General features: G+C 46.0%; 1 protein-coding gene across 1 annotated transcript in view; it reads left to right on the top strand.

Annotated features, from left to right (window-relative positions):
- Positions 1-25,136, top strand: part of TECTA (tectorin alpha) — an 89,339-nt gene that overhangs the window by 17,733 nt on the left and 46,470 nt on the right. Inside the window, exons 4-8 of the mRNA XM_053367793.1 lie at positions 2,839-2,976; positions 7,442-7,607; positions 12,607-13,019; positions 14,947-15,520; positions 21,804-22,396. Coding sequence (XP_053223768.1) covers positions 2,839-2,976; positions 7,442-7,607; positions 12,607-13,019; positions 14,947-15,520; positions 21,804-22,396 — 1,884 coding nt within the window. The remainder of the gene's footprint in view (positions 1-2,838; positions 2,977-7,441; positions 7,608-12,606; positions 13,020-14,946; positions 15,521-21,803; positions 22,397-25,136) is intronic.

Raw genomic sequence — 25,136 nt, 5'->3', positions numbered from 1 at the left:
GAACTGGGTTTAATTCCCCGCTCCTCCACATGCAGCTGCTGGGTGACCTTGGGCTAGTCACACTTCTTTGAAGTCTCTCAGCCCCACTCACCTCACAGAGTGTTTGTTGTGGGAGAGGAAGGGAAAGGAGAATGTTAGCCGCTTTGAGACTCCTTAGGGTAGTGATAAAGCGGGATATCAAATCCAAACTCTTCTTCTTCATCATCTTCATCTTTATCTTCTTCATCTTCTTCTCAAGTTATGGTTCAGACCTGGATGTGGTGCTGGGGCTTGGGTTGGTTTCTTCCTTCAGTGCTACTGCCTGGCAGAGCCAAACGGCCCCTCCCAGCTAGAGCCCAGGCTGCTGAAAATGAGGAAGATCCATTGTCCAGTTGGCTGGCTGGAGTCAGCCCCAGGACCTGAGGGTCCCTCACTGCACAATGTTGCACCCTTGATGTTCAGTGACTCACCCCAGCTGCACAGAGACCCTGGCAACGCTTGACAGCTCCAAGCACAAGGTCTGGTGCTGATAAACTGGAAGCAGAGCGCAGCTGAGTTTTCCCTGTGGTGTTCCAGCCTGGGGAATGGAAGGAAATGTTGTGGGTCTGCTGAGCGGAAAAGGTGGGATATATCAATAAATGAGATCAGTAATATAAATTGAACATGATCCAGCTGAAGTTCATTGCAACTAAGCCTGCAATTTCATTATATGCAGGTTGTACGTTGACAATTAAGGTATTATTATTATTATTATTATTATTATTATTATTATTATGCATAGTTATTGGGGAATAAGCCCTGCTGGTCACCACATCTTACACCATGCATCCCCAAAACCAATTGTAGTTGGTTAAGGGCACTGGGAAATGCAGTTCTGCAAGAGGTAGATTATAGTTCCAAGGATTCTTTTAGAGACATCATGTGCTTTAAATGTATAGTGTCAATGTGACTGTGAAATTGGTGGAGGGGGACTTTGTTTAGTGGGAACACATCTAGTTAACGATGTCAGCTGCAAGCATGTCATCCCTGGTCCAGATCTCACCTTTGTCCCAACACATCTTCTGAAGGACACTGAAGGATGGTATCTCTTTTTTAAAAAAATAAAGGAGGTGGGGGAGGAAAAGTCATCTTCTCTCTTTTTAGTGCTTACCTTATCATACTGGAAAGTGGTTGGACAAACATCAGTGTATGTATTGATTGGGCTGAAAAACATCATCATCAACAACAACAACAACTGATGGGCTGTAAAAGCCAGACACCCAACTCATTCTCCACCTTTCCACCCAAAAATACAAGCCAAGGGAAATGGCTTCATAAGTTAAGAGGAGCATTTGCTTCACTACTGTGGGTTTTAGATTTATTGGGCCAAATTGGTTCTTGGTTTAATCATTCCATTAAAGTCAGGGGAATTAAGGATGCCGGCCGGAGGGAGGAGAGAGCTGGTCCGCTGGGCCCACTTTTATGGTGGTTGAAATAGGAGGTTCTATAAAACACATGTCATGGAGGGGCCATAAAAGGAGAAGTTACACACTGCCAAAATTGCTTTGAAATTGGGCCTCTTCCAGGCACTGGGCAGTATCCCGACCCGATGTAAATTGGAATCTCATGCATTTAATTCTCCGAAGCGGAACTATTTTAACTCTGGTTGAGCATGCGGCTCTGAGCGGCTGCTGTTTGATGTATCATCTGCTGGACTATTTTAATATTCTGTGATTTCGTATTTTGAACTTCCAATTGCATGAGGAGACTTTAAAGCAGCTTTAACAGGCATTGATTCGTTAGCCTGACCATTCTGCATCCCAGTGAGACAAGTCCCAGGGGGACAGATCCAGACAGCTATGCTTACTGCCGCCACCTTTTAACTCACACATTATGGACAGCCCAGTCTTGTGTTTTTTTAGCATACTACTGGGGCAAACCACATAGATTATCAATGGGCTTATTGCAGTTGAAGCATTACTGTGCCTATCTAATATAGCATTTGTTTTAATTGTTGAAACTTCTCAAACTTAAATTGCACACCCTCCAATGAAAATAGGGACGTCCTATTCTATTATTATTATTATTATTATTATTATTATTATTGGCACATTCAGGCCAGACCAGCCTCTCCTGGTTGTGGCTTTGAAATCTATTCATTATTAGATTAATTTCCAGGCCCTTTTCTTTTCTCTCCCAAGTAGGAAGGTCTTCTAAACTTAAATAAACAAACAAATCAATGACCAACATATTCTCTTGCCTAGGTTTTGGTGCAAAATCCTGTTTACTGTTCTACAAAAGCCAGGGTTTGCATTATTATACTATCTGAATAGGGAAGGTAACCGAATAAGATAACGCTTGTATGGATAAAAATGTGATGGTGGGAAGGCTGATACCAGAAGTTCCAGAACAAAGTTTTACTCATGTTTTTCAGTGCTTATTCTAACACTGCCATCTATAGGATGTACAAAGTACAAAACGGGTAAATTAAGATATTTTTGTTGGAGAAACATCTGTTGAGGTTGAATCAACAGTGGAACGAAAATTCAGTGTGTGCATTGGGGGGGAGCAGACTAATTCTTTGCTCTGCTCTGTCTTGCTTACAAAAATGTCAAGATTATATCCCAATTTAAATGTTTTCAGTACTAAATGTTTTCAGCCAACTAAAGGTGCTGTTGGGCTTTTAGGGACTAGAAAACAAAATATTGAAATTTGGTGTGCTTAAGATGTTGTGCCCTAATTTCATAAATTAAAAAGATGCACTTATTTGTTTATATTTTTTTAAATTGTTTGGAAAAAATATTCAAACTCAGAGGAAAAGCTTGGCCAAAGGGAAACATTTATCTCACTGTCTAAAACAAGCATTTGTGCTTCAAACAGGTGAACACCTTCCAGGCTCTCCTGGTCTCAGATGGAACATCCTCATTTGCCATCTTCAACTATGAGGAAATCAACTGGACCACAGGGACCGCAAGTGGAGGAGACCCTCTGACAGGCCTTGGTGGTGTGATGGCTCAGGTAGGAACTTGAGTTTCTCTCCATAGGCTGTCTTCCCCAGTGACCATTTTGGTGCCCGGTATCCATGAGGAAAAAGCAGGCATCTCTGTGGGTGTAGAGAACAGTATCTAGCACGCCCCTCCCCCAAAAAGGTCCCAAGTTCTGGAGAGGGGTTGTGTTGCCTATTTCTCCACCTGTAGCATCCGAGTTGAGAAGAAGGGACATGTTCCTTTCCTCCTCCCCTCAAGGCCCAGAGGCTAAGTTCAGCCTGAGGAAACTGGAGGCAGGGCCCATTTTGAAAAGTGGGCCTGTGCCTTGCCCTGAGGCAAAGATCTTAGTGATAGATACGGCACTGTGGAGCTGGGGAGAAGTAAAGGAGTTGGAGGAAGAGCTGAATCCATCCGTCTGTCCGTCCGTCCGTCCGTCCATCCATTCCTCTATGGCTCATCAAACCTGGTGGCCCTGTGGCTAGTAGAAATAGGAATCACAATAGGAATAGAATGGCAGAGTCACTACTCACAGTTCAGAGTGTGGTTCAAAGAAACAGACCGAGCCAGACCACTGGTCCATTTAGGTCAATATTATCCATGCTGGATGGAAGCTGCTCTCCAGGGTTTCAAACAGGGGATATTCCCAGCCCTACCTGCAGATGATGGAGACTAAACCGAGGACCTTCTGCACAAAAACAGCTGCTGTTCCATTGAGCTATGTCCTTTCCCTGTAAGTTCAGTGCTTGCTTCAGCACAGAGACAAAAATGCTTCTGAATACCAGTTGTTGGAAGCCACAGAAGAAGAGAGGTTCCTGCATTTGGTTCCTGCTCTAGAGTTTCCCACAGGCATCTGATTGGCTGCTGTGAGAACAGGATGCTGGACTAGATGGACCCGATCCAGTGGGTTCGTCTTATGTTCTTATTCCAGAGGATTTGTTGCAGCAAAAACAGCAGTCTTGTAGCTCTGAAAGATTAATGAATTTGTTCCACCATAAGCTGTATGATAGACGCTAGAAGATGAAGCCCACTTCATCGGAGGCATATCGTGGGGCACCACTTTCATGAATAGTCACTGTGTTTATTTCCCCACTTAAGCTCTCCTTGAATTGCAAGAGACTCTACTTTTATTCCACTTGCCATTTTCCACTGCATTTTGCAATTTCCCCCACTCGGTGCCCAAGTGTGTGTGTATCACACATGCTTATGCATATGCTTGCCAACTGAAGATAACCGCGCAGCTGACGAAGTGTACCCAGCATCACAAAAGGTTGCACTTGCCTTCCCCGCTGCATTGCTTTCTGGGTGTTTTGGATCAGGACTCATCATCACTACTGATGGGAGTGTTGGGATACTGCCGGGGAGGCGGGGGCATCAGGCAGGCCCCCAGCTGGCTCCAGCCACTGGCCGGCAGCCGGACGATCACAATCACCGGTCTCCCTTGGAACAGCATTGGTCAGCGACACAAGCCTCAGATATGTTTAGAGACCCGGGCACGCTCTGTCCCCAGAGTGTGTAAATCTTCTCACAGCAGAAGAGGCGGACAGAGAAATGTGTAAGCATAATGTACAGCATTTTATTCAACAGAGTTCAGGAACAAAGGAAAACATGTCTGCTTCCCTTCGTCTCCAGCAAACAGCAGTAACACAAAAGCTATATACAAACAGAAGTTCCCAGCAGACTGTGCTGGAAATGTAAACAGGCATGTGACACACAATAGTCATGCCTGTCCCTTTTAAGGTGGAACGGAACTATATCCTAACAGGGAGTTCCATCAATCAGTTCATCCATCTCTTAATGACGGCCAGTGACCAATATTCAGAAGGAAATGTGCAGATGTCCAAAATAAGTACAAAACCCCCAGAAAACCACAGCAGTAAAATTACTAATAACTGCATCATACAATAGAACGCCAGGCACAGAAAACATAGTTGTAACGCTGCTGATATTAACCCTGGTGAGTTTTATGTGCAATGCTTAGTTACCCTGGAAAACAGGGATGTGCTGTGAAGAAGAAGAGTTTGGAGTTGATATCCCGCTTTATCACTACCCTTAGGAGTCTCAAAGCAGCTAACATTCTCCTTCCCCTTCCTCCCCCACAACAAACACTCTGTGAGGTGAGTGGGGCTGAGAGACTTCAAAGAAGTGTGACTAGCCCAAGGTCACCCAGCAGCTGCATGTGAAGGAGCGGAGACGCAAACCCGGTTCCCCAGATTACAAATCTATCGCTCTTTTTTTTTTTTAATTAAATATTTATTGGTATTTTCAAGAAACATATAACAATCAAAAACAAACAAACAAACAAAATAAAAAACAAAAACACAAAAGTACATAACAGAAAAAAAGAAAAAACACATAAAGTTTCAGATACTTATTTTCCTTAACCTTATTTCTCAGACTTCCTCGCACCTCCCCTTCTTGTATTCCAATTTAGATTGTCAATTCAGCAAGTCCTTAACTTATTTCTTCACTTTAGCTTGAACATTTGTTCTGACATACTATTATTTTACTTTGCTTCTTTTTTCCATTCCCTCAATTTATTTTTACCATCCTTACTTCCATTTAATTTAAAAAAAAACCCAATTTTACCTTATCAAATTTACACATCAATACTTATACCTCCTTAATTATTCTTAAACCTTTTTCCTAAAGTCGACCAAAATTTCCCTTCCACGATTTTCCCAATTTCCAAACAGCTAACAAAATATATAAAAAAAACAAGGCAGATTATACTTATGTACCCTTTGGATTCCCAACCTCCACCCACCCCTTTCCCGGTTCCAGTCCCCAACCAATATCCATCAGTCTTTATGTTATTTAGCCTCGAGATCTCACGTCCGAGGCCCTTATATCTCTCTCAGTTCCTTTCTGCCGGTCTCTTTGATAGTCCTTAATGTTAAACCCCAAGTCTCGGAGAGGCTCCGGCCCAACAGGATCCATGTTGCTTCCAGCCAGACCTCCGTACTTGAAAGCAAAGTCTATGGGGTACTCCAACTCTTGTTTCAAATTTCTTTCAAATCCACATGTCCCCAAAGCTCCAACTTTCACCTTCAGCAAATCTGTAATCCTCAGGTCTTCAGATCTCCTCCAAAGGAGATCTCTCCATTTTTCAGACTCCCATTCAGGCCAGGCTTTCCGCATCAAGTTTTTATTGTCCTTTTTTATCATCATGTTAGGCCTCATATTGCAACTCTCCTTTGACTCCTGCAGAATTCCAGCTCCTCCTTCATTTTCTTCAAAAACAACATATTGCTCCATCGTGTCTACACTTTCAGTTTCCTTTATTTGTTCAGTTGAAAGGGCTTCCTGTTTCAAGTCCTTATCAGGCTCAAAGCTGTTATTTACTGTCGAGTGTAATACTGAAACCTCTGTAGACTTCCGGGTTGGCGCCATTGTTTAATGGCGGATTCCCTCCGAGCTCCGGAGGGAATCGGCTCCGTAGCGTCTGGGTCTGGCCGCTGCGGCGAAGCGGGGACCCTTAAAATCACAGGCGCGGATGCCTGTGAACACAGAGACTCGGCGGGCACCATTTGCGCCCCCCCAATCCGTGACGGAGCCTTTTTAAAGGCTTCGGAACGGAGGCAGGGTGAGGCGTGGTGCTGAGAGTACTCCCTCATCTACGGAGTGAAGCCGCAAGCCATTGACAGAGAGCGCTAACTTCTTCTTTGCATCGATTGGACTTTAAAACATCAACCCGTGAGTAATACGGAGATTGGAACTTTAAAAAAATTTTTATTTTGGATCTGGAACGAGCGGGAAGGGGTTAAAAAGGAAGTCCACCCCCCCCTTTGTAAACAATTTAAAGCAAAGGACCGAGCAGCTAAGGTCGAGAGAATCTGTTTCTTGCTTTTTAATAAAAGATCTTGACTTCACGATTTTGACATTATAAGAAGATATACTGGAGGATAAAAAGAATTTTGGGAGCTGAAGTTTCACCCCCCCCCTAGACCCGGGAACGTCCTATGAGAAAGCCTGCTGTATTGAAGAGTTTGACAGCTGTCAAGTTAGCTGTCAGTCAGCTAGTTGTCAGCTGGAAAAAGAGAACATTGTTTCTGCTGTTTCTGCTGGTTTACTCGGTATAATTTGTTGAAAATAAAGAGGGCTGATACAAAATAACTGGACTTTTGGTTTTGAGCTGAAAGGAATATTAAGGAGCTAAAATCCCCCTAGAGGGGTATTAGGGACATTACACTACAAAAATGGCTGGAGCATGTAAAATTCAAGCAGAATTGGACAGAGCATTTGTTCTCCTGGGAAAGTTACAAGATGAGTACAATGCTACAAATCTATCGCTCTTAACCACTACACCACACTGGCTCTCACACTGATCTAAAAGGAACAAAATAGCATAAAATGCAGCTGCAGTAGAGGCTGGATCTGCAGTAGAGTCTGCAGTAGAGGCTGCCTGAGGCAACCACCTCCCCTTCCCTCATGAGTGGGCTAACCATGGCTGCAGCCTTTTACTCATTCCCTGCCCCACTCTCCCCTATGTATTGTAGGCTGGCTTCAACGGTGGAAATAGCACCAATTTTTTCAGCATACCTGGCTCCAGAACCCCAGATATAGCCAACATTGAAGACACAACCAACGTTAATGTGCCGGGCCGCTGGGTGTTCAGAATCGATGGGAGGGAAATTGACCCAGCCAACGGGTGCAGTTTTAGAGGTAAGCAATATTTTTTTAAAAAATCCCACTTTATGTTGTTTCCAACTTTTGATCCAGGCAGCAAAATGTTGCCTACACTGACCGTCAGTGTTTTGGGCAGTGTTTTGCAGCAATGAATACCTGCTCTGGCAGGCAGCCTCTGCAACCCGACAATGTTTGACATATGTGTTCAAAACTCACAATGCATATTAAATATTTGTTTATTGTATTTATTTATTTATTCTTTCTTTTTTGGTCAAAGAATGAAAATCAAAGCAACTTACCAAAAAAAGAACACAGAACACATTAAAAACCTAGGGTAAAACAACCCCAAATTCACAAATCTATAGATGATAGATGATAGATAGATAGATGATAGATGATAGATAGATAGATAGATAGATAGATAGATAGATAGATAGATAGATAGATGATAGATAGATGATAGATAGATGATAGATAGATGATAGATAGATGATAGATGATAGAGATCCAATGACACTTCACCCTACTAAGAGAAATTTAAGATCCAATGGAGTTGTTGAGTATCAATGTTTCTTCCTAGTGCTCAAAAACAGAAAGTGATGGCACCAGTCCCACAAACCTTAAAACACCCTCCCACCAAATCTGGTGCCCTTCAGAAGGTTTAGACTACAACTCCCATGTTTCCTGACTATTGGCTGTGCTGGCTGGGGCTGATGGCAGCTGTAGTCCAAAACATCTGGAGAGCACCTTGCTGAGGAAGGCTGCCTTACAACAACCATGTAAAGTAGGCCAATATAGTCTCCATACTGCAGACTGGGCCCTGAGAGAATAGCAGTTTGCCCGAAGATCACCTGGATAACTCTAAGGTAAGATTAGTCCTGGGCGGGAGGGAGGCCCCTGCCTTGACACCTGTGCATGAACAATGCACCTTATTCATTACTTACAAAGATGTAAGAGGGCAGGCTACATCTGTGCTACAAGCACATCTCTGCTTTTAAGCCTGTTTAACTGGGGTTGTTGACGCGGGTGGCACTGTGGGTTAAACCACAGAGCCTAGGACTTGCCGATCAGAAGGTCGGCGGTTCGAATCCCCGTGACGGGGTGAGCTTCCGTTGCTCGGTCCCTGCTCCTGCACACCTAGCAGTTCGAAAGCACGTCAAAGTGCAAGTAGATAAATAGGTACTGCTTCAGTGGGAAGGTAAACGGTGATTCCATGCGCTGCTCTGGTTCGCCAGAAGCGGCTTAGTCATGCTGGCCACATGACCCGGAAGCTGTACACCAGCTCCCTCGGCCAATAAAGTGAGATGAGCGCTGCAACCCCAGAGTCGGCCACAACTGGACCTAATGGTCAGGGGTCCCTTTACCTAACTGGGGTTGTCATCACATTTCATCCTAAACTGAGAAACTTAAAGCAAATTCCTACTCAGGCAGAACACCCACGGAATTACAAGGGGAGCTGAAAGGTTCTGTGAAATTGCTTGGAGGAATCTCTTGCATCCCTGTGGTGACCCTCCTGAAGGAATTATAGGAACTGTAGTTTGAAGGGATGGCAGGGAGAGCAATAAGCTATGAGAGCATGGTAGTGAATTGTCATAATTTGTTAATATTTGTTCATTCTCACTGGTAATGTTGATGTTAATTAGCGCAGAGTACCTTACAGTCATTATCTTAACCTGTCAGATAATAAAGGACAAATGCAGTGGAGACCGCTAAGAGCCTCCTACATTAAAAAAATTGATCTCATTTAGTGCTAGTAGGTTGCATTGTTCTCTCACTTACTTTCTTATCTCTGGTAGTAGCAATTAATGGTAAATGCAAGCCAGGTCAGTCTGTTGAAGTGAAAGCAGCAATGAATCCCACGGCACTTCCATTTATAGCAGCAGTGGGGATCCTGTGGCCTCCCAGATATGGCTGGGCTCACATCATAGAATCATAGAACTGTAGTATTGGAAGGGACCACAAGGGTCATCTAGTCCAACCCCCTGCAATCTTTTTTGCCCAACATATTGCTTGAACCCACAACCCTGAGAATAAGGGTCTCTTGTTCTACTGTCTGAGCATCCTTGAGCGTTGGACAAGCTGGCTGGAGCCAATGGGAGCTGCAGTCTAACAACAGCCAGAGGACCACAGATGAGCCATGAACATCAACAGAGGCATCCACAGAGCATCAGTTTTTATATTAGTTTCTATGGATGGTTTTATTGTTTAAGAGTTCATTGGATGGGCTTTATGAGCTTGTGTTTCTGTGTTTTATTTTGCTTTTACCATGTAGGTTGGCTCTGTGCTTTGAAGCAGTCTATGAAATTTGGTTTTTTAAAAAAAACAACACGTGGATGTCTAGATGTTGTTGGGCTACCACTCCCCAACATCTTTGGGCATGCTGCCTAAGAAAAACGAAAGGGCCACAGTTTCCTCCTCAGTGGAGGCTGGTCTATCTAGGCAATCTCCGCTTGGTCTCATCCAGCTCCCACCCTCCTGGGACAATCCCAGGCTGTCATCTTCCTTCTCCTTAATCTCAGTGTTGCCCTTGTAGAACCCAGCAGGAAGGAGGAGGATGGGGACAAAACAAGAATCAGTGGGCTCTTCCTGATATTTTCCTCTGGCTCCACCTACAGGTGGCCTCCTGACCTTGCACCCTACCAGTCCCAACGGACACCAATCACCACTGTTCCCCATCCGTTCTTTATCTGCCCCATCATGTCTTGAGACACTGAGGCTTTCTCACAATTTGCAGCTAACAGAGAAAATGTGCAGATTGTGCTCACGTAATTTGCAACTAACGGATGAATCAAAACAACAAGAGCCACACCACAAGGCCGCCACCGCTTCATTACTACTTTTCTATTAAGTTATGGTCCTCTTGTGCTAGATTTTTAAAATACCAGCACTGATAGGGATCCTATTAACCTTATCTTTACAAATACAACATGCTAGCTGATAACAAGCGAGCCCCTCCTGCACACACTGTTGGAAATGCCATCGCCTTGAAAAGATGCTATGGCTGATCAAACATTTCCCCGGCTCCTGAATTATGGATCTCAGATGCGTTAACAGGCCTCCCTGCATAATGTGTGTGTGGGCATCAGTATAAACAGGACCAAAACTCTCTCTGCCACCCCACAGGGACTTGAGTGCAGGGAGATTATAGCATTAGCCGTTTAGGAATTTAAAAGAGCATATATCCTTTCTCTGCCACAGGTCTGAGAATATTCTTTCTCTGCCACCTGTCTGCACACTGCTGGGATCAGAACATGCGTCTGTCCATCTGGCCATGTTGGATTGGGGAGCCCCAGGGCTGACCCACAGACAGGAGAGTCAGCCTGGAGGCAGAGGCAACTGCAAGCCAGAAGCTGAGCTGGGAAGCCTGTCCAAAGCTCAGGGGCAGGAGTGGGTTGGGATGAGGATGAAGGCAAGCCAACAGATGGGGAAACTGGCAGGCATGGAAGCATGGATGGAGGGAGATAAAGGAGGAACAGGCAGGTTGATAGGCAGAGATACCTAAAGCAAAGCTAGTGAGCCATATACCAGAGACCGGATGGTGCCCAGGCAATGACCCAAGCTCAATATGGTGGAAATGACAAGGAAACTTCAGCTGCAGACACACTTTATTCTAGACTTAATGGACACTGAGTACAGTGGTACCTCGGGTTAAGTACTTAATTCATTCTGGAGGTCCGTTCTTAACCTGAAACTGTTCTTAACCTGAAGCACCACTTTAACTAATGGGGCCTCCTGCTGCTGCTTGCACCGCTGGAGCACAATTTCTGTTCTCATCCTGAAGCAAAGTTCTTAACCCGAGGTGCTATTTTAGGTTAGCGGAGTCTGTAACCTGAAGCGTATGTAACCCGAGGTACCACTGTACTGGTTTTAGCTAATACAGACCATACACAACCTAGAACTATTGCATATTTTTTTGCCCCTGAAAAGCTGGTTTCATTCTGAAAATTGATTCTGCATTACCCCACAGTGTGTCCATGTGAAAACAGGTGTGGGAAAAGAGTGTATCCACGCCTGCCCAATGACGTTCAGCAGGGGTGTGGCCTTTGCCAAAATTACAATTGCCACTCCCTTCTTCATTCACCTGGGCCATGTGCCAGGAGGAAAAGGCTTGGATAACCTAATCAAAGAGATGGTTTTCCAAATCGAATCAAGTAACCTGCGGACAGCAGAATCTAGAATCCCCAGACCACACCCCTCATCAGTTGTGCCTCCTCTTTGGCCTGTCTAGAATTATTTATTTCACTTGATTTCATTTCATTCGGTTTACATCCCAGCCTTCCTCCCAGAGGAACCCAGGGCAGCAACGTGTCTTTGAACTCTGATAATATTTCTTACTTGTTTGGATGGCAAACAGAGAGGTGTGTGGGTATGTGTGGAAACTGGCCTACTGTGCAAAGGTAAAATTCAACTTCGTTGCTCCACCCACCACTAGCATATCTCCCCCAGAGGTTTGCCTGGAAGGAAATGTGGCCCTCAGGCTGAAAAAACACCCCCCACCCCTGATGTAAAGAATTCAAAATTTCGTATTATAGATAAACACACACACAGCGGTTTATTTTCTGTAATGCCGTGTCTATCATGAAGTATTGTTGCTTCGAAATTATGCTGCTTGATGTTTAATTACTGCTAATTCATATTGGAGGAAAATGAGCCTAACTAAGCAATTGCAAATTAATGCCCCTTGAGTTGCAAACATAACTCACCCAATTGTTACTAGAATTCAGTTACAGCAGCGCTGGCGTATTTGAGATGTAATTCACGCTGCATGGATGTAGTAATTTGTTGGTGCCAGAAGACTTTGTCGGAGCTTAATTGTGGTCAATGCACTGCGATTTGAACATGTTGAGTTTTCGTCTTCTCGTGCTGTGAACATAGAAGTGACACCTACTAAATTCAAGCAGCTTTTGCAATTCAGGGTTGCTATCATTTGAAGTGTGTGTGTGTTTAAAATTGATTTACTCAGAGTAAAACATCGTTGCATCCAGATCTTTGCTACAAAATGGGCTGATTCTTGTTCTTGTTCTTATTCTTTTAGGCCAGTTTCTACGTCAAGGAGAGATATTCTGGGAAAGCGCGAACTGCTCCATCAAATGTCGTTGCCTGGATTTCAACAATGAGATATTTTGCCAGGAGGTGTCTTGCGGCCCCTACGAACTCTGTGAGCCAAAGGATAAGTTCTACCAGTGTGTGCCAGTGGAAAGCAGCACTTGTGTGGTCTTCGGGGACCCTCACTACCACACTTTCGATGGCTTCCTCTTCCATTTCCAGGGTTCTTGCTCCTACCTCCTAGCCAGGCAGTGTTGGCCAGGATCCATCCTCCCTTTCTTTAGTGTGGAAGCCAAGAATGAGAATCGAGGTGGCTCTTCTGTTTCCTGGCTAAAGGATATCTCTGTTGAGGTTTATTCGCACAAGATAATCATCCCCAAAGGCAGCTTTGGGAAAATTATGGTGAGAGTCAATTCTTTCATTATGGGGAGAAACTTCAATTAAGGGCCCTTGACTCATTTAAAATTAGGGACCAGCAAATACATCAATTTTGGTTTCTCTCAATTTCTCACTTTTCCAATCTTAAAGATCAGCTCTCCACATTTCCACTTCTTTTTGTGATTTATTTATTTGTTTTAAGTCACGAAAATTCATCAGCATTTTAGAGTGGATTTCTCCCAGTGAACACTTCTTCTTTGCAAAGCTTCTTCTTCCTCTTCTTCTTCTTCTTCTTTGAATTTATATATTGCCCTATACCCAGAGGTCTCAGGGCAGTTCACAGAAAAGTTTGGCTTAATATAATGCATTTTTACATGATATTTTCACTAATACGTGCTATTTTATGCACACTTTACTCAGTCATATGCATTGTGTGCATATTACTTGGCTGAAGAAATGTTTTGCAAAATTTGGAGATGTGCAAATTTCAAAGGGTGGTTGTGTTTCTGTTCACACATTGTTTTGGAAAGAACGAATTAAGCCACTTCATCTTCAAAAGAGAACTGTATTGAATTTCTCCTCCAACCCCATTTAAAACTAGAGCTAGACTGAAAAAAAATTTCACAAAGATTTTTGGCAGCAAAAATCAACCACCACCACCACCCTTTTGGCAATTTTTCAGGGACTGCAAAGTTAGGATAATGCAATGCCATGACACCACTACATTTGACCCTCTGTTGGCTGGGAATTTACCAGGAAGAAGTTTGAGAAGGAAAAATGGCACTGGAATAAGAATGCTGGTGGTGCTGGTTATAGTAGTGTCAGACAGCCAGTTGGAGAGGGAGGTGGGTGTTCAAATAATAACAGGGTTGTTTGGAGAAATATTTCATTTGTAAAGCAGCAAAACCTGCTAACAATACATGAAATATTAGCTCAGAATCCACTTAACACTGTTCCTTGTAGGCTTCCGTCATTAATACTGGGGTTATCCTTTCTAGGTTTTTATTCTGACATTAAAACAGCATTTCACGTGGTTTTCAGTTCATCTTGAGAAGTGTGTGTAGCTGCTGTCTGAACGCTCCTTTCAGACAGGGGTGGTCAACTGATGGCCTTTGGGCTAGATAAAGCTGAAGGAGCCTTTTTCCTAGCTCCCAGTGGACCTCACACCCAAAGTTTTTAAAGTTATTCAGAAATACACTGTTACATCTTCCTTCGCACTTCAATGTCACCCCTTTTATACACAAGATGTAAATAGACCTCTTCCTATGTACTGCTATGCTTGAGCGTATATGCTGCACATTACAGTCTTTCTGGCTGGATGGTACCAACTCAGTTATGAAGCAGAACACCTCCAGGTTATGGTTTGGAGAACAAAGCATTGTCACCACCCCAAGGTCATTCCTGCTTTTAGGATAGCGGGATCCAAAACTGAACTTTCTGATTGAATTCCAGATTGTAGCTCCCCCCCTCACATCTGGATAGCGTCTCTGTGCAGTGCTAAATAAATTTGAGGGGCTCTGTGACTCATAATGTTGGATTGTATCAAATGTAGCCCTGTGTAAGCTTCCCATGAGTAGCAAGATTTCCCCTTGTGCAATGGGACTTGTCTCACTCCTCACCCCTCACTATAACCCCCACTAAACCTATTTGGGATTCCCCCAACACTTCAGAGCAGATTTGAGAAAAGGGTGAGAGGAGGAGGGGAAATCTTGTTGCACATGCAGAAATCTTTGTGCTGACAGGATGGTGACTTAGCACTGCATTGAATGAAATAGTAATGGTCTGGTTAGCAGAAGTTTTGTTATAAAATAGTAAATAAATACATTTTGGACCCTCCTCTTTTCCTCTCTCTCTCTCCCCCTCTCCCTATGTCTCCCCACCCCTATTTATTTATTATTTTTATTTCTAAACAAAAGAAAACAATGTTTTGTATTTTGTACCCATCCTGCAGATAGACGACTTGGTTATGTCTCTACCTGTTTTCCTGGAACTGGGAGCCATAAAAATCTACCAGAGTGGTTTGTCGACAGCGGTAGAAACAGACTTTGGCCTCTTAGTGACCTACGATGGAGACCATTATGCTGCTATTTCTGTACCAGGATCTTACATCAATGCCACATGTGGTCTCTGTGGGAACTACAACAAGAACCCTGAGGACGATGTGCTGCGCTCGGATGGGAAAATGGCCACGTCGGTGCTGGATCTGGGGGAAAGCTGGCGTGTCTATCACCCTGAATGGAAGTGCTCCCCAGGCTGCTTAGACAACTGCAGCCTTTGCGATGCAGCGACCGAGTCCCTCTATTTTGGCCCTGAGCACTGTGGCTTTATCAACAAAACTGGAGGTCCTCTCTGGGAATGTGGCGCCATCGTTGACCCTACAGCTTTTGTCCACAGCTGTGTTTACGACCTGTGTAGCATCCGAGATAACGGCACCGGAGGGCTCTGCCAAGCCATTCAGGCTTATGCCTTGGTTTGCCAAGCCCTTGGGATCCCCATCGGAGAGTGGAGAGCACAGACAGGATGCGGTAAGTGGGCATACAATGGAGCTTCAGAAAGATGCAAACTTCCAGGAGCAAACAAGATGGGAACAGGGGCCGTTCTTGGACTACAACTCCCATCATCCCAAGCAATGGGTAGATTTGTTGCTTTCCATTTCTCTCAGTTCCTCGTTTTCCCAATCTTCAGTTCAGTTCTCCACATCTCGTCAATTTGTGATTTATTTATTTTTGTAAAAAGATGAAGAAGCAGGGCCACTGGTGCAAAACAAGGTTTGTCCCCGACTAAGTCCTACTCATCATAGACCCACTGAAATTAATGGACCTAAGCTAGTCATGTCCATTAACTTTGATGAGTCTTCTCTGAGTAGCATTGGGTACAAACCCACATTTAACAACATAAGAACATTGGACAATCCATGCTAGATCAGGCCAATGGCCCATTTATTCTACCTTCTTGTTCTCAAGGTGACCAACCCAGGGTTTCCCAAACTTGGGTCTTCAGCTGTTTTTGGACAACAATTCCCATCATCCCTGACCTCTGTTCCTGCTAGCTAGGGATGATGGGAGTTGTAGTCCAAAAACAGCTGGAAACCCAAGGTTGGGAAACCCTAGACTAACCAGATGCTTGTGGGAAGCCTGCAAGGGGGACATGAGTGAAACAGCATTCTGCCCAGCTATGGTAAAGGTAAAGGTAAAGGGACCCCTGACCATTAGGTCCAGTCGTGACCGACTCTGGGGTTGCGGCGCTCATCTTGCTTTATTGGCCGAGGGAGCCGGCGTACAGCTTCCGGGTCATGTGGCCAGTATGACTAAGCCACTTCTGGCGAACCAGAGCAGCGCACGGAAACGCTGTTTACCTTCCCGCCAGAGTGGTACCTATTTATGTACTTGCACTTTGACGTGCTTTCGAACTGCTAGGTTGGCAGGAGCAGGGACCGAGCAACAGGAGCTCACCCCGTCACGGGGATTTGAACCGCCGACCTTCTGATCGGCAAGTCCTAGGCTCTGTGGTTTAACCCACAGCGCCACCCACGTCCCTTATAGACCCACTGAAATTAATGGACCTAAGCTACTCATGTCCATTAACTATGATGAGTCTTCTTTGAGTAGCATTGGGTACAAACCCACATTTAACAACATAAGAACATTGGACAAGCCATGCTAGATCAGGCCAATGGTCCACTTATTCTACCTTCTTCATAGAATCATAGAATCATAGAGTTGGAAGAGACCACAAGGGCCATCGAGTCCAACCCCCTGCCAAGCAGGAAACACCATCAGAGCACTCCTGACATATGGTTGTCAAGCCTCTGCTTAAAGACCTCCAAAGGAGACTCCACCACACTCCTTGGCAGCAAATTCCACTGTCGAACAGCTCTTACTGTCAGGAAGTTCTTCCTAATGTTTAGGTGGAATCTTCTTTCTTGTAGTTTGGATCCATTGCTCCGTGACCGCTTCTCTGGAGCAGCAGAAAACAACCTTTCTCCCTCCTCTATGTGACATCCTTTTATATATTTGAACATGGCTATCATATCACCCCTTAACCTCCTCTTCTCCAGGCTAAACATGCCCAGCTCCCTTAGCCGTTCCTCATAAGGCATCGTTTCCAGGCCTTTGACCATTTTGGTTGCCTTCCTCTGGACACGTTCCAGTTTGTCAGTGTCCTTCTTGAACTGTGGTGCCCAGAACTGGACACAGTACTCCAGGAGAGGTCTGACCAGAGCAGAATACAGTGGCACTATTACTTCCCTTGATCTAGATGCTATACTCCTATTGATGCAGCCCAGAATTGCATTGGCTTTTTTAGCTGCCGCGTCACACTGTTGGCTCATGTCAAGTTTGTGGTCAACCAAGACTCCTAGATCCTTTTCACATGTACTGCTCTCAAGCCAGGTGTCACCCATCTTGTATTTGTGCCTCTCATTTTTTTTTTTTTTGCCCAAGTGCAATACTTTACATTTCTCCCTGTTAAAATTCATCTTGTTTGTTTTGGCCCAGTTCTCTAATCTGTCAAGGTCGTTTTGAAGTGTGATCCTGTCCTCTGGGGTGTTAGCCACCCCTCCCAGTTTGGTGTCATCTGCAAATTTGATCAGGATGCCCTTGAGTCCATCATCCAAGTCGTTGATAAAGATGTTGAATAAGACCGGGCCCAAGACAGAACCCTGTGGCACCCCACTAGTCACTCTTCTCCAGGATGAAGAGGAACCATTGATGAGCACCCTTTGGGTTCGGTCAGTCAGCCAGTTACAAATCCACTGAGTGGTAGCATAGTCAAGACCACATTTTACCAGCTTCTTTACAAGAATATCATGGGGCACCTTGTCAAATGCCTTGCTGAAATCAAGGTAGGCTACATCCACTGCGTTCCCTTCATCTACCAGGGTTGTAATTCTGTCAAAAAACGAGATCAGGTTAGTCTGACATGGCTTATTTTTCAGAAATCCATGCTGACTATTGGTGATCACAGCATTCCTTTCTAGGTGCTCACAGACTGTTTGCTTAATGATCTGCTCCAGAATCTTCCCTGGTATTGATGTCAGACTGACTGGGCGGTAATTACCGTATTTTTCGTCCCATAGGATGCTCCGTTCCATAGGACGCACCTAGTTTTTTTTGGGGGGGAGGAAAAAATTTTTTCCTTTATTTACCCCCCAAAACCAGGTCGGGGAAACCGAACCAGGTCGAGGAACAGCGGGATGGCGGCGCTGCGCCTCCCTGCTGTCCCCCGAGCTTGTGGGGCTGGCCGATGTCTGCCCGGCGCAAGGGGCGCCCTGAAGCAGAGCGCCCTTCGCGCCGGGCGGCAGGCTGCTATCCGCAGCGTGGGGAGCCCTGCGGGGAACTCCTGCAGGGCTCCACACACTGCGGATGTCTGCCCGGTGCGAGGGGCGCTCTGCTTCAGGGCGCCCCTCGTGCCGGGCGGCAGGCTGCTATCCACAGCCTAGACAGCCCTAGGCTGTGGATGTGTTCCCGAAGCGCCGGGCACTCTGCTTTCAGCGCTCCGGGAAGCAGGCTGCTATCCGCAGCCTAGACAGCCCTGTGGGAACTTCCTGAAGCCGACCCCTCTCGCTGTCCAAGCTTCAGCGAAAGCCTGCATTCGCCCCATAGGATGCACCCAGATTTCCCCTTCATTTTTGGAGGGGAAAAAGAGTGTCCTATAGGGCGAAAAATATGGTATTTGGGTCCTCTCTTTTCCCCTTTTTTGAAAATAGGGACAACATTTGCCCTCCTCCAGTCTGCCGGGACTTCGCCTGTTCTCCAGGAATTCTCAAAGATGACTGCCAGTGGTTCTGAGATCACATCTGCCAGTTCTTTTAATACTCTTGGATGCAGTTCATCTGGCCCTGGAGACTTGAATACATCTAGACTAGCCAGTATTCTTGTACTATCTCCTTAGTTATTCTGGGCTGTTATTCTTGTTCTCAAGGTGACCAACACAGGGTTTCCCAAACTTGGGTCTTCAGCTGTTTTTGGACAACAATTCCCATCATCCCTGACCTCTGTTCCTGCTAGCTAGGGATGATGGGAGTTGTAGTCCAAAAACAACTGGAGACCCAAGGTTGGGAAACCCTAGACTGACCAGATGCTTGTGGGAAGCCTGCAAGGGGGACATGAGTGAAACAGCATTCTGCCCAGCTATGGTAAAGGTAAAGGTAAAGGGACCCCTGACCATTAGGTCCAGTCGTGACTGACTCTGGGGTTGCGGCGCTCATCTCGCTTTATTGGCCGAGGGAGCCGGCGTACAGCTTCCGGGTCATGTGGCCAGTATGACTAAGCCGCTTCTGGCGAACCAGAGCAGTGCACGGAAACGCTGTTTACCTTCCCGACGGAGTGGTACCTATTTATGTACTTGCACTTTGACGTGCTTTCGAACTGCTAGGTTGGCAGGAGCAGGGACCGAGCAACGGGAGCTCACCCCGTTGCAGGGATTCGAACCGCTGACCTGATCTGATCGGCAAGTCCTAGGCTCTGTGGTTTAACCCACAGCGCCACCTGCATCCCTTGCCCATCTATGACCCCAAGTTAATTCAAAGGCAGAAAGCCTCCAACAGTGAAGGCAGACAGCTATTGCTAGCCATCTCCTCCATGAATTTGTCTAATCCTTTTGTAAAGCCCACAAAGCTCGTGGCCATCACTGCCTCCTGTGGGAGTGAGTTCCACAGATTTCACTCTACCCTTCTTTGTCCCCAATCAGCATTGCTGTGTTTTTGGAGAAAAACTGACAGGCTGACAAGAGAATTGGAGTCTTCCACCGTTCTCTGGCATGCATGTTAACGCCGAACTGATCTAGTGCCCTCGATGCACATTTAGATTTCTTCACTTAAGACATTTCCATATTGCTTTGTTATTCACCCTTCCAAGCAGCACACATCATAACAATCCTTTGCTCAACAAGGCTCTTCACCACATACACAGGAAAAGGAGAGGCGAGGACAGAGCAAGTGGCTGTGCCACAGAGCATTTACTTGTACCCAGGCTTGAGGGCGAGGAATGTAAGGTTAAATTTGGATTCCCTTTCTGAGAAGAGCTGTGGTTTCAGCAGCCTTCAAGAAACGTTGATGGGAGCACTGGGGGGAAAGGGGGGGAAAAGCTCTCCATCCAAACACTGAATGAGCTTAACATAGAAAAGCCAAGAGGGGCTGGGATTCAAGTAAGCATTGTTGCCATGAAAGCTGATTCAGCCCTCTCCCTGCTTACAATCCAAGAAAAGACAAAGGGACACTTGAAGTAACTAAGGAGCAGCGAGCAAAGGACAAGCAGAAGCGAAACCACTCTAGCTTGTTCTTTGCTCCCTGGGCGGAATTCAATGCTGGGTCGGTGGAAGGAATTTAAGTGCCCGCGTTGAATTCGAGTGAGAGACACGGCAGGATTTACGGCTGACATTTGGGGCTTGGATAAATTGGGGGCATCTGTACTGGCTTGCCTCTCTCCGTCTCTCTCTCATTTGTCACCTGCATCATTCAGCTGACTTCATCTTGATTTGCACCTGCCCAACTCAGAAAAGGAAAAGGAACTGTGAACATAGGAAGCTGCCTTATACTGATGCATCTAGCTAAATATTGCCTGCACTGACTGGCAGCAGCTCTCCAGGGTTTCAGGCAGGGTCTACTCTGAGTTGGACTAGCACTGATATGTGTCTCAGGTATAACCATCTGCTAGCTTAAGAGAGCCTTATTAAAGCTGATGCCTTCCAGATGTGATGATTAATGTCATTTATTAATTGCTTCCCATAAGCCATTCCAAAGTGATTGACAATACAATCAATACACACAGTATAATCACAGAACCATAGAATTGCAGACTCCAGAGGTCATCCATTCCAACCCCATGCACAAATAACACAGCTTTCACATTAAAAAAAAAACAGTTATAAACAATGATAAAACACGTGGCTTTTTTTCAGCCAGAGCTTGCTCATTTCCGGCACCTCTCAGCCGGACGCCTTTGCCATTCTAAGAGAATGAGGGAGGCGTTCATGGTGCATTCCGGCACCTTTTTCCCCTAGAAAAATAGTACTGATTAAAACACAATTAAATATGTAAACACAGTTCAAAACAACAGCAGCAATTCATCTCAAATCCCATACAAGTACAAACTGGGGATATAGTTCTCCACTTGGAAGGCTTGCTGAAAGGGGAACTCCTTCACCAGGCACCAGAAAGGCAATAGAGGAGTGCTTGTGTGGCAGGGAGTTCCAAAGGCTGCCACACTGTCGGCCCAATTTTGACATAATGCAGAACAAGACTCTTAACAGGATGCAATGATCGGTTGCATAAGTAAGGGATTATTAGGCCATCTGTTTTGGACCACAGCTCCCATCAGCCCCAGACAGCACAACCCCAGAAGCTCTCATGGAGGATAAAGCTAGGAATGGCTACCGGCCATAAAGGTTATGTTCCATCTCCACTGTCAGAGGCGGTGCTCTGAAAGCCAGTCACTGGGACTCACAAGTGGGGACAGTGGTGCTGTGCTCAGGTTCTGCTTGTGGGCTTTGCATGGGCATCTGGTTGCTGGACTAGATGGGCCATTGGCCTCCGATCCAGCAGGGCTCTTGTTATGCTCTTAAGCTGAATGACAGCCTGTGTGGTGTAGTGGTTAGAGTGTTGGGCTCCAACCAGGGTTCCAATCCCCACTCAGCCATGAAGCTCACTCACTCTCAACCTAACCTACCTTGCAGGATTGTTGTGTGGAAGAAGAGGAACCATGTGTGCCACCTGTGAGCTCCTTGGAGAAAAAGGTGGACTATGAATGACTATGAATGCAATAAATGAACTGGCTAAATCAATAAATGCCCCTTGTCTGCTTCTTCCAGCTGCTGCTGTGCAGTGTCCAGAGTCCAGCCACTACTCTGTGTGTACCAGCAGCTGCCCGGCCACCTGCTCGGACCTCACTGCCCCCTTGACCTGCACTTCTCCTTGCACCGAAGGCTGTGACTGCAACGAGGGCTATGTCCTCAGCACAGACCTGTGCGTCCCCATCCACCAGTGCGGTTGCGATGTGGACGGCCAGTACCACGCCATCGGAGAGTCGTTCTGGGCCTCGGTGGACTGCACGGTGCAGTGTTGGTGCGAGGACGGAGGAGAGGTCACCTGCTTCAACTCCTCCTGCCAAGAAGGAGAGGTCTGTGCCGTGGAAAATGGCTACCAAGGCTGCTATCCCAAGAGGGAGACGTTGTGTCTGGTCTCCCAGGATCAGGTGCTGCAGACCTTTGACGGCGTCACGTTCGCTTACCCCCCAGACAACTCCTACACGCTGGTCAAAACCTGCCCGGACAGACCCAGTTTTCTGGAAGTGGACATCAGCAAAAAGAAACCAGAATCAAGTCCTGACTGGCTTCGGAGCCTGATCATCCATATTGCCAGCCAGGAAGTCAAAATTGGAGGCGTAGACAACTCTGAAATCAAGGTACTGGCTTGTGTCGATGCTCAGTAAATTCTTTTGGTGGAAGGTCACCCAGTGAACTTCAGAGCTGAGTGGGGATTTGAACCCTGATCTCCCAGGGTCCTACTCTGTGTCCCCCTGTCCTCCACTTATGTGCCTCCTAAATGCAGTCTGGGTTGGCCTCCCCGCCTCCCATCTTTAAGTCCCTGATCTTGGAGACTTAAAGGGGAAACATGGGGAGATGTGGAAAAAACTTTGCTGGTCTCTTCCTGGTTCACTTTTAAGCCTCGGAGTAAGCACAATGGATTTTGACAGGTAGGCAGCTGTGCCCACTTGTCAAACGTGGCCCGCAAGGCTGATCCTGATAATAATAATATAATAAAATTTAATTTATATAGATAGATAGATAGATAGATAGATAGATTCTTTATTGTCATTACACACGTGCAACATTGCACAAGTGCAACGAAATTGGATGCCATCCCTTAAAAACAACAAAAGCAAAACAACAACAACAACCAACAAACCACATTCCAGCCACACCCACACCCATCAATCTCCCAGGTCACACTATCGAGTTACAGCATTCAAAAGGGCCACAGCTCTCGGGTAAAAACTGTTTTTCAGTCTATTTGTCCTTGACTTGATGTTTCTATATCTCCTGCCAGAAGGCAGTAGTGCAAACAGACTGTATCCCGGGTGAGATGAATCCTGCAGGATGTTGTTTGCTTTCCTAAGACAACGGGAACCGTACAATTCTTCCAAAGATGGGAGAGGTTGACCAATAATCCTTTGTGCTGTGGTTATGACCTTCTGGAGCACCTTCCTCTCCCTAGCTGTACAACTGGAGAACCAAGCACAAATACAGTATGTAAGAATGCTCTCTATGGAGCCTCGGTAGAAGGACACCAGCAGTCTCTCACTCAGATTGTTCTTCTTTAAAAGTCTGAGGAAATAAATTCTCTGCTGGGCCTTCTTCACCAGAGCAGTGGTATTTGCGCTCCAAGTCATGCCCTGATCGATAGTTACTCCCAAAAACCTGAATTCCGCCACCCTCTCCACCCGTTCCCCATTGATATGCAAGGGCTGAATGTCCGCCTTTTTTTTCCTGTAATCCACCACTAATTCCTTGGTCTTAGCCGTATTAAGAGCCAGATTGTTCTCTCCACACCAAACACAGAGCCGCTCCACCTCGTCCCGATAGGCGGACTCATCCCCTCCTGAAATGAGCCCTACCACCGTAGTGTCATCAGCAAACTTGATGATTTTGTTGCTGGAATAGGTGGCTGTACAGTCATACGTATAGAGAGCATAGAGCAGGGGACTCAACACACAACCCTGTGGTGAGCCGGTGTTAAGGCTAAGGGCTGTGGACATATGTGACCCTACTCTAACCCTCTGAGAACGTTCTGACAAAAAATCCAAAACCCAGAGACAGGTGGAGTTGGAGAGTCCAATCGCCTCTAGCTTGGACACCAGTCTATGGGGGAGGATAGTGTTAAAAGCTGAGCTAAAGTCCACAAACAGCAGCCTCACATAACTCCCCGGCTGCTCCAGATGGGACAGAGCAGCATGGAGAGTAGTGGTGATAGCGTCCTCTGTGGATCTATTTGCCCTGTATGCAAACTGGTAGTTGTCAAAAGTTGATGGAAGACAGGAAATAATATGACGGCGCATCAGTTTCTCAAAACACTTCATGATGATTGGAGTCAGTGCAACTGGTCTGTAGTCGTTCAAACTACTGATTGTGGATTTTTTAGGCAGAGGGACAATAGTTGACGACTTCAGGCAGGGTGGGACAATAGACTGGTGTAAGGACTTGTTGAAGATCTTAGTAAAGACCCTCGCCAGCTGATCCACCCTCCCCAGCCAAAGCTGGGGCTCAGAGCAGCTAACAACAGTAAAAGTGGCACAGTTTATATAAAATCACAGTCAAGTAATTGAAATACATTCTAAAATCAATTCAGAATCAAATTAATGGCAACTATTGGGCTAGAGTTCTATGAGGATTACAGAAGAAGGGGGTCAGGCTGTGCCTTGGCCAAAGGCCTGGTGGAACAGCTCTGTCTTGCAGGCCCTGTGGAAAGATGTCAAGTCCTGCAGGGCCCTAGTCTCTTGTGACAGAGCGTTCCACCAGATCAGGGCCACGGCCGAAAAAGCCCTGGCTCTGGCTGAGGCCAGCCTAACCTCCCTGTGGCCCGGGATCTCCAAGATGTTTTTATTTGAAGACCATAAGGTCCTTCATGGGACATACCAGGAGAGGCGGTCCCGTAGGTACGAGGGTCCTAGGCCATATAGGGCTTTAAAGGTTAAAACCAGCACCTTAAACCTGATCCTGTACTCCGCCAGGAGCCAGTGTAGCTGGTATAGCACTGGGTGAATGTGATCCCACAGCGTGGACCCCGTAAGGAGTCTCGCTGCAGCACTCTGCACCCGCTGGAGTTTCTGGGTCAGTCTCAAGGGCAGCCCCACGTAGAGTGAGTTACAATAATCAAGCCTGGATCGGGCCCAAAAGTTTCCCCACTCTTGGCCTGGACAGATCCACAGCCTGACATAGCAGAGCAAAGAGTTCTGGTGGAACTGAATATAGCATTCATTGTGTACTGCAAATACAGTGGTGCCTCGCAAGACGGAATTAATTCGTTCCGCAAGTTTTTTTGTCTTGCGATGTTTTTCGTCTTGCGAAGCACGGTCCGTCGCAACTGCGCCTCTTCAAGCGGCTTTAGGAAAAAAGCGAACAAACTTGCAAGATGTTTTTGTCTTG

The sequence above is a fragment of the Podarcis raffonei genome, chromosome 15 (genome assembly GCF_027172205.1).
Source record: "Podarcis raffonei isolate rPodRaf1 chromosome 15, rPodRaf1.pri, whole genome shotgun sequence".
NCBI lineage: Eukaryota > Metazoa > Chordata > Lepidosauria > Squamata > Lacertidae > Podarcis > Podarcis raffonei.
Note: the sequence above shows the minus strand (reverse complement) of the source record. Positions and strands in the feature narration are given on the sequence as shown.